At 41.6% G+C, this 16,507-nt stretch overlaps 1 protein-coding gene across 5 annotated transcripts in view; it reads right to left on the bottom strand.

The window, feature by feature from the left end:
- Positions 1-16,507, bottom strand: part of vmp1 (vacuole membrane protein 1) — a 148,309-nt gene that overhangs the window by 40,728 nt on the left and 91,074 nt on the right. For all 5 annotated transcript variants that reach the window (XM_085964710.1, XM_085964711.1, XM_085964714.1 and 2 more), the window contains one exon: positions 14,809-14,928. In XM_085964710.1, the coding sequence (XP_085820836.1) occupies positions 14,809-14,928 (120 nt within the window). The remainder of the gene's footprint in view (positions 1-14,808; positions 14,929-16,507) is intronic.

Genomic DNA, 16,507 nt, shown 5'->3' on the forward strand with positions numbered 1-16,507 from the left:
CCTAAATGGCCTGTCCCTAATTTTATTATGCCTCCTTGTTCTGGATTCCCCGACTAGGTGAAAATAGTTTGTGTATCTAGCCTATCGAATCCCTGCATCATTTTAAACATCTTCATTGGATCACCCCTCAATTACCCAAACTCGAGGGAATACAAACCAAGTTTATGCAACCTATCCTCATAATTTAAGTCTTTAAGCCACGGTATCATTCTGGTGAGTCTGCGCTGTACATTACTGTTCAAAGTGAGCACACTGTGACATTCCTCACAGATAGGCATAAATAAGTGTACCTTTAAAAATATATATTTTTGCCTTTCTCCTTTTCATGGATCTCTCTAGTGCCTTGCATCACACCTGACAAAGGATGAGCAGGTGGGCTGCTGCCAGGCCTGCACCCAATGCTTCTTGGAGGTGCACAAGTCCACCTTGGGGTCAATTATCCTCTAAGTCCCCTCCTTTCCTCTAGGGAATCTCATATCCTCCACTGAACTCCTTGCAGAAGAGATTAAATCTTCAATTGTGCAGGGGAATGACTGTATGTGCAAATCTGCATCTCATCACTGTTGCACAAATAACTAACCCAACACATTGCACCACCTGCAACAAAGTCACTATCTAAATTTAACTGATGTAAATTACCGTTTTGCTGCCCAGAGGCACAACCAGTTACATCAAAGATTGCATCTTGGGCAGTTTGTAAAATTTTCAAATCTACCACATGAAAAATGAAACTCAAGTGCACAAATGTACTTCAGCCCCCATTTATGGAAACTATTTCAGTTATGTAAATGATCTTCAGCACGTCATTCTATACCAAAAGAGAACATGAAAAACCGCACTTCACCCGTGGTTGTAGTTACTAACCCCAAATTTACTAATCTAAAGTGCACCAGTTGGCCAGATGTGCAACATGCTGCAGACTGCCATGCAAGGCTTTGCTGAGTCACAGTTTAGTCTTCATAATCTTGGGATAGTTAAATCACAATGATAGCATAAGTGCAAGAACTTAATTCCCTGAACAAGCCTCAATTATCTCTCCTTCAAAACCTTCTACCCACAAAAAAGAAATTCAGATCATAATCTTCTTCACTGGATGAGCGCTACAAGTGAATCATGCTGCAAATGTGACCATTCTTTCAGATTATCATAACCCTAAAGATTATTTCTCCCACAATAGTCCGCTTTCCAGGATCTGTGATGTAGCAATTCTCATGTAGCATATTTCTTCATCCCAAAATCTGCGGTTGCCCCCATTTGCACCAAACAGAACATACTTAAACACACAGCATGGCAGATTCTTGCTTATCAAGTTTTTAACCATAGCTCTCAGGTAATGGAAAACTGTATGACTGCCAGTAAGTGTTAGATCATTTCATTCAAGTTAAGAGCCTCAGCTATCTCATCTTTGACCTTAAGTAAGATTACTACTTGAAGGTCATCAAACCTCGATAAAAAGAGCAGAGTTCTCTTTTTGTCTCACTTCTATTGTTTGAAGTCTAAAAATGTCTTCAAACTGCAAACTGTTAGTCAATCTTTGTTCAGCAGGTGTTAAGCTGTAACTGTGAAGCTGTTCTTGGGGCTTTTAAATTCTGTGTGTACCTATTTAGCTGTCAACACACAGATGTTTCCTATCTCTATTTCTTCTTCCTCTTCTTTCTTTCCCCAACTTCTTACAAATATTTTCCCCTCCCTCTTTTATGGCCCTAGTGTAGTACTCACTGTCCCTGCCAAAGGGACAGGCAGGCTGCCAACTCCACGCCTTCTGTCAACGGTTCCCCTCAAGCCACTGAAGCAGGAAAGAGTGAGATAAGGCACTCTTCCCATGTCACCTCCATTGGCACAGTAAAGATGAAACTGGTTGTGGGGCGACATCATAGGCAGCAACTAGTTTCCTCTTGTTCCATGGTGGAATATTTTAGCGCACTAACTAACCACCATTCCTCTTAACTCTAAATTCTTAACATTTAATAGAACTTGGCACATGTATTTTCTTAACTATACCTCATGGTAAAAGGAATGATAAGGTACCTTATGCAGGTGCAGGAAGGATGTTCCCGATGATGGGGGAGTCCAGAACCAGGGGTTACAGTCTAAGGATAAGGGGTAAGCCATTTAGGACAGAGATGAGGAGGAATTTCTTCACCCAGAGAGTGGTGAACCTGTGGAATTCTCTGCCACACAGGGCAGTTGAGGCCAATTCATTAAATATATTCAAGAAAGAGTTGGATATATTTCTTGAAGCTGAAGGGATCAAGGGATATCGGGAGAAAGAAGGGACAGGGTACTGAATTTGGATGATCAGCCAGGATCTCATTAAATGGCAGAGCGGGCTCGAGGGGTCGAATGGCCTACTCCTGCTCCTATCTATGTTTCTATGTACCGCCATACTTTCAGAAGTTCTCTCTTCAGGTCTCCTGATTTGTTCAGGGAGTTTATCCAGCATGTAGCTGAGCCACACAGATCAGAACCTTAGCTTGACATCTGGTCTATACCAAGTTAGATGATTTCAGCCAAGATGGTGATAGCAACACCACAATTGGTCTCAAAGTCCCTCCATTAGGGAGGAGAAAAACAGCCAGGTTTGCTGCTCCTGATCACCATCCAATGTCACTGCTGGAAAGTGCATTCGTGTAAACATTGGGCGAGAACAGGACTGGGTCAGCTGTGATTATTGCCCCCTCACCATGCAGGAATAGCTTATTATTGTTCAAGTTCAAACATAAATAGTGGGTAAATTGACCACAGGGGATTGTAGAGTGGCTGCGGAGTCTAGAACCGGGGGCAGAGTCTCAGAATAAGGGGTCAGCCATTTAGGACTGAGATGAGGAGAAATTTCTTCACTCAGAGGGTGGTGAATCTTTGGAATTCTTTGAAAGTCATTGAGTATATTCGAGACAGAGATCGATAAATTTTTGAATATTAAGGGAATCAAGGGATATGGGGATAGTGCAGGAAATTGGAGAGGAGGTAGATCAGCCATGATCTTATTGAATGGCGGAGCAGGCTCAAAAGGGCCAAATGGCCTACTCCTGCTCCTATTTCTTATGTATACCCAAGCAATGAATTGATGTCTTAAGGAGGAGTGAAAAAAGTTCTCCCTGTGGTTATTCATTACCAATCGAAGATTAGATAAGTGACAGTCAACAATAGGTGAAAATAGACCTGGTCAAAGAGCCTTTTATTGGTCTTATTCTATTATTTTCTTGTTTCGTCTCCCATCATTGTGCAACTTCTTTAGTTTGGAGCACAGGCTAGAGATCTACTCCAGTTGGTTTCTGCCAAGGTCATTCCTTAGTCAACCTAGTGCAACACGCTCCACAATTGCTAATAGTGCTAACACCTGTGGGAAATTAAAACAATGCGGCAAATTTCAAGAAAAACTCTGGAATACTCCTTGGCCAAATCTCGGGTTTTGGGGGGGGGGGGGGGGGGGGGGGCAGGGAGGGTGTGGGCTGGAGGAGATTACAGAGATAGGAAGGGGCAAGGCCATGGATGGCTTTGAAAACAAGGATGAGAATTTTAAAATCGAGGCGTTGCTTAACCGGGAGTCAATGTAGGTGAGCGAGCGCAGGGGTGATGGGTGAACGAGATTTGGTGCGAGTTAGGACACGGGCAGCCGAGTTTTGGGTGACCTCAAGTTTACGTAGGGTTGAATGCAAGAGGCCAGCCAGGAGTGCATTGAATAGTCAAGTCTGAAGGTAACAAAGGCATGGATGGGGGTTTCAGCAGATGAGCTGAGGCGGGGTAGAGTCAGACAATATATTACAGGTGGAATTAGGCTATCTTAATTATGGTGCAGATGTGCGGTCGGAAGCTCATTTCAGGGTCAAATATGACAAAGGTTCATCACCCACTTAAAATTTATAATATATTTCGCTTCCACGGTCTCCCCGAGTAACAATCTGTGGGAACTGTGTATTTACCTTTGCTCATATAAGTTTGAATGCATGTCTCCTTGACTTAAAGCGAATGTTAATGCTGATCATCCAAGCAGAGGAAACCGCTAAAGAGCACATACTTGCTATAACCAGCATATTTGTTTGGTGGGTCAGTAAAGAACTGCAATGAGATGACAAAGGCACACATGCAACAACAAAATCAGTGAATCAATCAAAAATGAAAAGGATAAAATTAACTGTCAAATGCAAGCCGATTTATTTTTCCTGGCCTCAACAAAATTAGAGTGCAAATTTCACCATGGCTAGTTGCCAAGTGGATTTTTATTTTTGGGTACTGGCTGTTAGGCACCGTAGAAGAATTTAAAAAAAAGTAAGCTTTTAAATTTGGGCTAGCCTAGAAGGATGGCATGTCCATAACCTTGCGATCCATGGAACAAAAACTGAAGAAAATGTAATTGTCAGAAAGGTAATAGAACAAGGCAAGTTGCGCTCTGCAAAGTCCAGTGGTGAGGCTGTTCCAGACAAGTAATACAGTTTAATAGCAGGAAGCCTCCTTATGGCCTTGCTGATGCAATCTCACCATAGCAGTTCCAGCTAACTACTATAAACCTCCAAAGTCCACGTTGACAAATTCTTCAACAACTTTGTGGTTAGAGGAAGCTGGTTTTGTTCTGAGTCATCGCTGTCCAAACGGTTACTGGAAATGGAGGAGATTTCACAGAAGTCACGTGATCCTCCTAGACAAAACCGCACTTCAGAGGGTGCAGTAAAGGTTCACTGAGAACGCCCCAGGGTTACACACACACTGCAGCTGTTCCTCATTAACAAAAAAAGAGTAACTCAGCTCACATTGTGTGACTTTTCAACAATGTGTTTGCCAAATTAACACAAATGTTCCAGGCTTCACAAAACAGTTGTCAAACCAGATTCATAAACCCTAGGTTATAGCTATGAAACTTAACAGCTTTTATTTTTTGTTAATGGTACACTTTTTCCCCCTTTCACTTTTTAACATTATGGAACAATGTACACTCGCATGGGAACAAGTCACAACACTGTCTTCTATACCAATTAAAACAGTGCCACTATGAATTCACCATAGACCAACAAAAGGAGAACATAAAGCCCAAAGTGAAGGATCAGTGCAAATGGTAACCACAATCAAAGTGGCAATATGGAGTCATAGATTTTTTTTTTTTTAATTTTTTTTTTTTTTTATAAAGTGCAATAAATGCAGTGGGGGTGAGGAAGATACAAGAACAGATTGTGGAAAGCAACATATTCAAAGCATTATTCATGTTCCTTACAGGACCTTTTATGACTGGCATTCTTCCTGGTCACATATATTGAGCAAGTGACCAGATATTCTCAGTGGCATTTTCACTCTCCATCATACAACTGTGGAGCTCCCAATCAGACCCTGGAGCACACCATTGAGCACTGCCCTCTGAGGAAATTCACAGACAGCTTAAAAGATATCCATGCTGTTGCGCCGGAAGCTTTGGCCTGGATATCTGACTTAGATATTGACATTTGATTTGCTACTACCATACGAAAGAAGAAAACTGCCTCTGGGATTTGATGTACAATTATGACACTCTGGTAATTGCAGAAACTTGCCAGATGCCACCATACCAAATCACTTGCCCTATAATGGGTTTGTCAAACTGAATATTAGACTCAAGTTTTTGAAAATAATTCTTGGTTCACAATGTTCTAAAAGTATCCACCTACTTAAAAAAAAGTGATTTGAATGCAGAACTTTATTTTGGTCAATTTTCTGTAGGTACAGATTCCTGCTGGGATATTGTCCGATGGTTGCAGCAGCTGCCAAGTGTTGTGCCCAAATGGTCATTTTTCCATGTGCAAGCTTGAGACTGAATTTTGGCAGGCTATTCAACCACAGAGAGCATCACAGGCAAGCCTGATCCTATCCTTACCCAAACTTTCAGCAAGGTTTACCCGATAGCCATCAGGACCAAAAACAATGACTATCTTTTCTCCTCGCTGACCCAGGTATGCAGCAATCAATTGCTGCATTTCAAATGCTGCCAAGTACAGTAGTTTAAATAAAGAATCATGGTAGCTGCTTACGTTTAATACAAGTTCCCTTCAACAACTTTCAAAATATGGAGGGTGTGGGGAGAGCAGCGCGAAAACAAACTGCAGAGTTGAAGGCCATTACTGGTCAATATGACATAGAAAGACATGCAAGAAACCGTCATGACTAGTAGCAAGGAAGGTATTCGATTTAATGGCTCTCGTTGGACTAGTAGCCCACTTGAGAACTCGGGAAATCATTTGTGAATTGAGGCAGTATTAGCAAGAGTTTTGCAAAAAAAAGTTACTCTATTGAATAATTATGACATTTTAATGCAGTCATTCAGGCTTGTCAATCAATTCAAAGAACTGCATTCAATCTCAACTTTTAAAGTTTGACATACTAGTAAAAATCTGAGTAGATTAAAGTACAAGTTGGCAAAAATTTATCATCCACATATGTGAAATAAGATAAATCACGTCACATCTGACAGAAAGCAGTAGCTATTTTTGCCGTCTGAATATATTTAACAGTCTGAAAGTTGCTAGGAACATAAACTTGTGCAAAATGCATCTACTTCCCATGGTAGCCACGGTCTAAATATTTAGCACATGAAACAAGTCTTCAAAACACTAATCAAAATACTCAAGCAGAAAGTCTAGTCCAATTATTAAAACATTTAAGACAAGTTCATTTAAGACAAGTTCAAGACTTCCGATTTCTAAAAAAGGATCCATTTCACACTAAATTTGTAGACATTTTATAGGCAGAGGTGCTAAACTTCATCTTTTTATAGGCACTTCGGAGCTTCCTACTGCTTAATACTGTTGGGCATTTTTTTGAAAGGAATTTCTTGAATGATGACAATAGCTGCTCTTCAGCTGGCTACTAGTGAATTGAACAGGAATCTGTATTCTTCCCCTCCCAGATGCTGCACCCTGCTTTCAAATCCAGCTCAATCTATTAGTAAGACTGGTGCTGGTCCAATAGCTTTCACTAGAATTATTCACCACAGGTCTCTCCTAGGAAGGATGCTAGGATTGTGCCTCCCAAATTTAAGATTAAGTTAAGTTCATTGTATTTGTAAGTCAAGATGATGAGGTCTACTTTGTTGGGAGTATTGGGGCAAGGGACATGTGGTTGTTTCACGTTATCAGGGGAGGAATGATGGCAGTAATAAAATATGTAAAGCATATCTGTACAAATTAATTTGAAAAACCCTGACTCATACAGAAGATACCACAATATCAGTGCCACATGCATGTGTCTGCCTTTCAGTCATTTTGTGAACGTTTCACTGCTCATCTCAAAATAACAGGCAAAACCGTTGTGCGTAATCTTGACTCAACATGCAGTAGCTAGATGAGTAATTTTATCTCTTGGGTTTATGCAAAAATCCTCTGAAAGGCAACCTATAATCAAAAACACCTAGAAGTAGTCATTTTATTACTACTTACAAAACCAAAAAAGGAACACCTCTTCCTGAAGTTGTTTGGACAAGCTTTTAAAAAAAAAATAGCCCCATCTGGTTGGAAATGCCAGAGACTGAGCACCCATCATGCCTCAATTGGGTTAAGTCAGTGATAGCTGTGACATACAGGCAGCATAACATTCCAGGTTTTCTCCTCTGGTCTGTGATCAGCTGGCCTCACCTGTGGCAGGTGTAGGGTGAAACAGTTTGCTTCTGACTAAGTTTTGTGGGGGGGGGGGGGGGGGGAAGACAATCAGCCAGGGTTCCCACTTCTAATTACCATCAGTAACCCCTACTTGAAGTGTTTGCAGCTTGATGACATGCAAGGGTAGTCCCAAGCTTGGCAGTGTTAACCCCACAATCAGACAGCCTGCCGACACTCACCGTCTAGGTTCACACGTGAAGAATGGCCACTTTATAGTGTAGCATCAGAGGGCACCCGGCATCCATGGAACCAAAGCCCAGGAGTTAACACCTTCAGCAGCAAATGGAATGCAAAGCTCCAGTCTGTAAAGATCCTGGAGAGTTCAGGCAGCCCCAACTAAATTCCCTTCTGGGTACCAGTTTACAGCAAAAGCTGCCCATAATTTAGCACCAAACTGGCAATCTCCGAGGCCATGCAGAAATAAATGCAACAAGTGTACCTCTGAGACTGGGGATAGGGTACACTGCTAGTGCAGAATTGCATTGCACATTTGGCTCTTGCCACACCTGACTGGTTGTGATCAACTTTGGGACTGGACACAAAAAGTGATAAAAATGTTCGATTCTTCACCACCAGGAACTTAATACAAAAATAATTTATGAAAAAACACAACAGGCTTCCTACAAGTGAAGTAAATTATAATTCCCAAGGTATTGCCATCAGTAGATAAAGGAATTAAAAGCTTCCCTGTAATCTATTGGGACATCAACAAAATCAGGATCAGTACCACTCAAAAACCATACCACCTAATGAGCGGTGTACTGAACTCCAAACCTCAGGAGAGGTGCTGGTTGTTGAAAATCATAGTATCCACTGCCTTCCAACTTCCTTTCCCATTAGCCAAACCTCAGCAGCATCAAAAAGGTATCTTCATCCCTGATCCCCATACACAGTATTATGTTTCCATGTGTTCTGGTACATTCAGCTCTCAAAAGGATTTAAAAGTTTTTATAAATGCATAAACTTGCCCATCTTTCTCCCTCTTTCCTCTTCCTCCCCCACGCCCCCCATAAGCCATTCACCATTATGTATCTTCCAACAGTCGAGCTGGGGTTGAAAACAGTTCAGCAATAGAATACGTGCATGTCGACAGAGGTGCTGCAGGGATATTTCATGCACTAGTGAGACCTTTACTGCTAATGCTGTACCATGTTCAGAAATCATACTTTCTTGCACTTTCAATAGAACTAGTCTAATTACACATTAGGAATACTGTCCTTGCTCCCCTGTCCCAGACCCAGAAGCCCCCCACCACCACCAAATAAATGCCTAACTATCAGATTGGTCTTTTCTTTGGAAAGGGGGGTTAGAAAAGATGGAGAAAGAGAGGCATTAGTCATCCAGTTTAGTCAGTGTTGCCGTTCTTCAGTTAAGCATCTTCAGTCTAGGAAGTTCTTAGTAATGTCTGATCAGTGAACTGACTCAAAAAAATTCTGTGAAACCCTCCTATGAAATGGACAGAGTCATCATCACAGAAGGAAACTTTAGGATTATGGAATCTGGACTGGCTGGGATATTAAGTTACACATCTGGATTCTGTGGATGAGAAGTACCTAGAAATAGTTATTAGATGACAAAATTGCAATAGTCAACATCAATGTTTCCCCTAATTTTCTTTTGGGTGCGCGGCCCCTTCACAGATTCGCGCACGTGCAAAATTTAACATTGAAAAAGCCGGTCCCGGGCTGCGTGGGACAGGCAAACAGCTGCGCAGCTCATAGGAAACGTTGGTCAACATGTTGTGGTAAACCACTGTTATTGTTACACTGTTGTTATCACCTACACAAGGTTACCTCTTGCCTCGCACACTGTTATACCTAGGCATACCTCAGCTGACTCCGCCCATGGCTCCGCCTGCTTGCCCAGGTATAAAGGTGATTGCTTGGCTAGTATTCTTCCTTGCTGGAACCGATCACCCACGAGGGTGGGCTCTGTTATTTAGCCAATAAAAACCTATAGTTACTATCTTAACTCATCACTTTTCATGGAATGAATTGATAGGTATATCACATGTTATCAACTAAAACTGACCACACCACATACAGCTCAGATCAATTATTACGTCTCACTGTCCACTGGGGGCGGGGGAAATTACAGTACAAATAGCAGTTCAAAAACAAACGAAAGGGAAGAGAGTAGAGTAGCAGTCAGAAATTGTGCTTTAGGCACTACAGGTAAGGGGGAAAACTAAAAGATGTAAAGCGATTAAACCAGGAGAGAGAAATAAGAAACATGAGTTAAAGATCAGAGCTGAAGGACAGGCTAGGGCGTGTGGTCCAAATAAGCGTTCTTTATACAAACGCACGGAGTATAAGGAATAAATTGAATGAACTGCAGGCACGAATTCAAATTGGAGGGTATGACATGGTAGCCATTACTGAGTCATGGCTGCAAGATAGTCAGGACTGGGAATTAAATATACCAGGTTATAAGGTCTACAGGACAGATAGGCTACTCCTCCCCCTCTGCCATTTTCCCTTAGTGATTAAGGATGAAATCACTTCAATTATGAGAGGATTTGAAGAGGTAAACAGCCAGTGGAGTTCTTCTGGGTTGAATTAAGAAATAGGAAAGGATCTAGAACTGTAGTGGGAGTTGTGTATAGGCCCCCTGGTAGTTGCTCTGAAGTGCTAGATTTTATAAATGTAGAGATTAGACAAGCACGTAGCAAAGGCAGTGTGTTTTTAATGGGGGATTTTAACTTTCGTATAGATTGGGGAAAGCAGACTAGCACTTGTCAGAAAGGTAGTGAATTTCTTGTGTGTGTCCAGGAGAGTTTTCTACAATATGTCCTAGAGGCAACAAGCCATATTAAATGTAATGAGCAATGAGCCAGATTTAGTTAACAGCCTAGCTGTGCGTGAACATTTATCCAACAGTGATTTTCACATGATCAAGTTCAAAGGGAGAAATGCAAAACAGCTACCAAGATTCTAGACTTGGGTAAGGCCGACTTCAACAGGATGAGGCAGAGACTGTGCACAGTAAACTTGGCAAATCTGTTAATGGTTAAAACTACAGAATTTCAGTGGGAGATGTTTAAAACAGAATTTAATGTGATACAGAACCAGTTTATACCCCTGAGGGGCAAGAGCTCTACTTGCCCAAGAAAAGCCATGGACAACTAAAGAGGTAAGAGGCAGCATAAAACTAAAGGAAAGGGTATACAAAAATACAAAAATAGCACAGATCCTGGCGAATGGAAAAGATACAAAGAATAGCAAAGGGTCACAAAACAGATAGTAAGAGCTACAAAAAGGGAGTATGAAAAGAAACTTGCAAGGGATATCAAAATCAATACGAAGAATTTTTACAGTTGCATTAGGAAGAAGAGGGTGGTCAGGAACAATGTTGGCCCCTTAAAAAAAAGTGGCGATATTGTCAATGACAATGGGGAAATGGCAGACATGTTGAATAATTACTTGGTGTCAGTATTTACAGTAGAAGAGGAAATCCCAAAGAAACTAATATTGTATCGGGGACAGGGACTCAAAATTAACCGAAGTAAAATAACAGTAATGAAGAAAATAATGGCACTAAAGAGTGACAAATCCCCAGGACCAGGTGGTTTCCATCCCAGGGTTTTAAAGCAAGCGGGAGATCACATTGCAGATGCCCTAATTATAATCTTCCAAAGTTCTCTAGATTCAGGAACCGTCCCTTAGATTGGAAAATTGTGCACGTCACTCCGCTTTAAGAATGGCGAGAGGGGGGGAAACCAGGGAATTATAGACCAGTTAGCCTAACACCTGTTGTCGGGAAATTGCCAGAGTCTATAATTAAGGATAGGGTGAATGAACACCTCAAAAATTTTCAGTTGATCAGAGACAGCCAGCATGGATTTGTGAAAGGTAGGTCACGCCTGACAAACCCGATTGAATTTTTTGAAGAGGTGACTGAAGTAGTGGACAGGGGAATGTGTATGGACGTTATTTATTTGGACTTACAGAAGGCATCTGATAAAGTCCCACATAAGAGACTGTTATCTAAGGTAGAAGCCCACGGAATTGAGGGCAAATTTTTGACCTGGTTAGGAAATTGGCTGAGCGGCAGGAGACAGAGTAGGAGTAATGGGTAGGTACGCAAATTGGCAGGATGTGACTAGTGGTGTCCCGCAGGGATCTGTGTTGGGGCCTCAACTATTCACAATATTTATTGACGACTTAGATGATGGCATCGAAAGTCATATATCCAAATTTGCCAATGACTCAAAGATAGGCGGCATTGTAGGCAGTGTAGATGAAAGCATAACATTACAAAGGGATATTGATGGACGGTCACACTGTCTGCATGCCCGATACAAGACTCCCAAAACAAGCGCTCCACTCGGAGCTCCGGCACGGCAAGAGAGCCACAGGTGGGCAGAGGAAACGCTTCAAGGACACCCTCAAAGCCTCCTTGAAAAAGTGCTACATCCCCGACACCTGGGAATCCCTGGCCCAAGACCGCACAAAGTGGAGGAGAAGCATCCGGGAAGGCACCGAACACCGAGTCTCTTCGCCGGGAGCAAGCGGAAGCCAAGCGCAGGCAGCGCAAGGAGCGCAGGTCAACCCAAGCACCCCACCCACCCACCCCTTCAACCACCGTCTGCCCCACCTGTGAGAGAGACTGTAGGTCCCGCATTGGACTAATCAGTCACCTGCGAACTCATTTCTAATGTGGAAGCAAGTTATCCTCGATTCCGAGGGACTGCCTAAGAAGAGAAGAGATATTGATAGATTAAGGTAATGGGCAAAACTATGGCAATTGGATTTCAATGTAAGCAAATGTGAGGTCATCCACTTTGAATCTAAAAAGGATAGAACAGGGTACTTTCTAAAATGGTGACGCGCTAAAAATAGTGGTTGTCCATAGAGACTTGGGGGTTCAGGTACATACAGTAGATCATTAAAATGTTATGAACAGGTACAAAAAGGCTAATGGAATGCTGGCAAGGGGGTAGAAGTTATGCTACAGCTGTACAAAACCCTGGTTAGACCACACCTGGAGTACTGAGAGCAGTTCTGGGCACCACACCTTAGGGAGGATATATCTGCCTTGGAGGGAGTGCAGCGTAGGTTTATCAGAATGATACCTGGACTTCCAGGGTTAAGTTACGAGAGATTACACAAATTAGGGTTGTATTACCTAGAATTTAGAAGGCTAAGGGGTGATCTGATCGAAGTTCAGGATATTAAGGCGAACAGATATGGCAAGATAGCGAGAAACTATTTCCGCTGGTTGGGGATTCTCGGACCAGAGGGCATAGTCTAGAAATTAGAGCCAGACCTTTCAGGAGTGAAATTAGCAAAACACTTCTACACACACAAGGTGGTAGAAGATTGGAACTCTCTTCCGCAAACAGCAATTAATGCTAGACCAATTGTTAATTTTAAAGCGGAGATTGATAGCTTTTTGTTAACCAAAAGTATTAAGGGCATTAAGGGATATGGGCCAAGGATGGTCGCAGATCAGCAGCGATCTCATTGCATGGCGAAACAGGCTCGAGGGGCTGAATGGCCTACTCCTGTTCCTATGTTCCTATTATTTAGTCAGACAGACACAGGTGACTTAGAATCGCAAAATCCTGCAGTACAGAAGGCAGCCATTTGGCCCAACTTCCTGTACCAGCTCTCAAACAGCTATTCATTTAGTCCAATTTCCTCTCCTGTACCCTGTTTATTTTTAAATGATTTTTAAAAAAATCCTAAAGCTATTATGGATTCTGGTTCCACCACTTTCACAATTGGAGCCTTCCATATCCCAACAAAGCTCCAAGTAAAAAAAAAAAAAAATTCTTGGACCCTCTCTCCACGCTTCTGATGATCTGATACTTACGTCTCTAGTTACTAAGTTAAAATTTGAAAGTTGATTTGTGGGTGCATTCTTTAACAGGCAAAATTAATCGGTCACAAGCTAGCTTGTTGAGATGTGGAAAGGTCTCGAGGGTGAGCATGTGATCCAGCTGATGTTATCGGCCAGGCAACTTGGTAAGAAAGATGGTCAGCTACCATCAGGAACATTGTCCCAGAGTCTCAAAATTCAAAATCATATTTGTTTTTTTTAATTAAATTAAGCAAAACAGTTAGCACACTCCAACTTGTTCCAATTAATTTATCAGAACATTTGTTTAGCATTTTGCAACATATTTCTACTTGCTTGGACAGGAATTTACTTTGAGTTATTCCTAACCCCATTACAGTTTTTCCTCTAGTGGTGAAGTTCTTGATTCTTCCTTGTATAATTTTTTTCTTCAAACAAACAGTGGCTTTCCAAAAGTGAAATCACCTCAAACGGAAGCATTCAGGAGATTAACCAGTATATTATTACTGCTTTAAAAATGTTCTGGAATTTTTACATCCTACCTAGCGTCAGCCGTGGCTCAGTGGGCAGCACCCTCGCCTCGGAGTCAGAAGGCTGTGGGTTCGAGTCCCACTCCAGAGACTGGAGCACATAGTCCAGGCTGACACTCCAGTGCAGTGCTGAGGGGGTGCTGCACTGTTGGAGATGCCGTCTTTCGGATGAGACATCAGAGCAGACTGGGCCTCGGTTTATCAGGTGGACGTAAAAGATCCCATGGCACTATTTCGAAGCAGGAGTTATCCCCGGTGTCCTGGGCAATATTTATTCCTACGTATCACTAAAACGGATTATCTGATCATTATCACATTGCTGTTTGCGGGAGCTTGCTGTGCGCAAATTGGCTGCCGTGTTTCCTACATTGCAACAGTGACTACACTTCAAAAAAGTACTTCATTGGCTGTAAAGCACTTTGGGATGTCCGGTGGTCGTGAAAGGTGCTATATAAATGCAAGTCTTTCTTTTCTTTCATAGGTAATCTACATGCCTACATTAACCTTAACCAGAGAGACTACTTAAAACCTAGTTGTACACCAAGTACAGGAAAGCAGAGTGAAAGCTTCTACTTGCTATTTATGTAGTTTTATTAATATTAAAAAAGGTGTAACTTAAGAAATGTTAAAGAAGGAATTGTAATCTCCTGGCTCCAATCCACTTCTGACTGCCAGTTAGTCAGCATTATAAAAAGTGACTGCAGTCTGCAAAACAATAACTTTCTCAAGGAGATGTGAACTGCTGATGGCTCCCATGTATCTGGCAGACACTGGGGAATCAGTTACTGGAACAGTGATAATTGCACAATTACTTCATTCAGTAAAAATCTGCTCCATCCTCCCTCCACAAATAAACTCACCTCTGCATTCTGAACATGTTCCAATACTTCCTCAAACTCCGCATCTGTTTCTGTGCCAGAGAGGCGAGCTGCTCGGGCCATGAAGTAGGGAGGTAGCTCTCCTATTGCAGTACCAGCTCCCTGCAGGTAAAAAAAACCAAGTGAATAAGAAAGAAAAGCAGGGGAATAAATGATGATTCAAGGAATACACGTGTAAATGCCAAAATAAAAGCAGCTTAGATCACAATAACGGTCAAAATATTTAGCTGGCCCAACATTAAGGATGTACATATTTTATGTTAGGACCAGAACACACTAATACAGATAAAAGGAAAAACTATAGTTTCAAATCTAAAATAAAAACAATATGTTGGAAATGCATAGGTTAGCCAACATCCTACTTTCTCTTTCAGATACAGACAAACATGCTAGTGATTTCCAAGATTTTCTGCTTTACATCCAACAGCAGTCTAACAAAGAACACAATTTCAACTGGCAACAGATTCCAAAATTCTGTTCTGATGTTGTAAACTTCTAAATGCTATAGCCAAATAGGGATGGAGTGGAAAAACAGAAAACATGACTTGGGAAGAGGAGATACTGGAATAACCATAACTGTTTCAATTGTAGTGTCTGGACCAGTGACTGAAATCAAGGTTAACATTGTTATCAGGACTAGTTAAGCCGTTTTTTAAAATACAAAGTTGGATGCCTGCAGATACCCAGGATGTCATACAATGAAGGAATTTGAATGAAGCGGTTTTATTTTTAAAAGAAAGTTCTTTTATCCACAGAAAAAAACCCCGGAGTTGCTCGCTTGACATTAAGGCAGGAAACTTTATATATAACTCTGTTTGCGTGCCTCTAAACCAGAGGTTCTCAGACTGGGATCCATAAGCGGATCCCAAAGGGGCCACAAGGTATAATGCATGCACAACCTTGAAGATTTAATGTGTTCTTTTGGTTGCTATATGCTAATAAATGTTCTGTGCCATGATACGGTTTTCCTTTAGGTAGCCAAAACTCTCTTTTTTTAAAGTTATTACAAGGTGCCCCTGGGAGCTGGTCAGTATTTGAAAGGGCGTGTTCTCAATATTTGTAGGGTGCTCCCCTCACCACAGGAATGTTTGAAAATCACTGCTGTAAACATCAAGATGTCATTTTCGTCACTGGCAGAGTGAGATACGAAATATGGCACAGTGCAGCTGTTACTGGCACCCAGCAGCATGTGAAAAGAGCTCAAGTGGTTTTTGGATTGGAGTCACACTTAAAAACACAGCTTTGCATAAACAGCACATAATCTGGTTTATTTTACTGGCTCAATCCAAATATACACAAATACAAAAGCAAAATACTGCTGATGCAACCTAAAAGAAAACAGTATCAAAATATCCATTATACTTGCGCATGGTGCAAGGTAAAAAATACAGATTTTCACACCTGCTATATTCCTTCTACCCCCACCCTGCCCCGCGGTCTGATTAATCTCATTTCACTGTTGAAAATTATCAATCTGAAAGATGATGAGGATCTTTAAGGGAATGCAAAATGTGAAGAAAATTTGTGGGTTTCTCAGGAGGCTTGTGCCGACACAAACAAACCTACAGAGTCACTGGTGTACAAAAGAAGCACATCTATGAATTAATAATACAATCTGCAATACAACTTTTCCAAATCACCTTCACTTCAACAGAAGGCTGTGTTCTTCAATGGATCTGTG

The sequence above is a fragment of the Somniosus microcephalus genome, chromosome 22, assembly GCF_052327205.1.
Source record: "Somniosus microcephalus isolate GS21.2 chromosome 22, FLI_Smic_1.0, whole genome shotgun sequence".
NCBI classification, from domain to species: domain Eukaryota; kingdom Metazoa; phylum Chordata; class Chondrichthyes; order Squaliformes; family Somniosidae; genus Somniosus; species Somniosus microcephalus.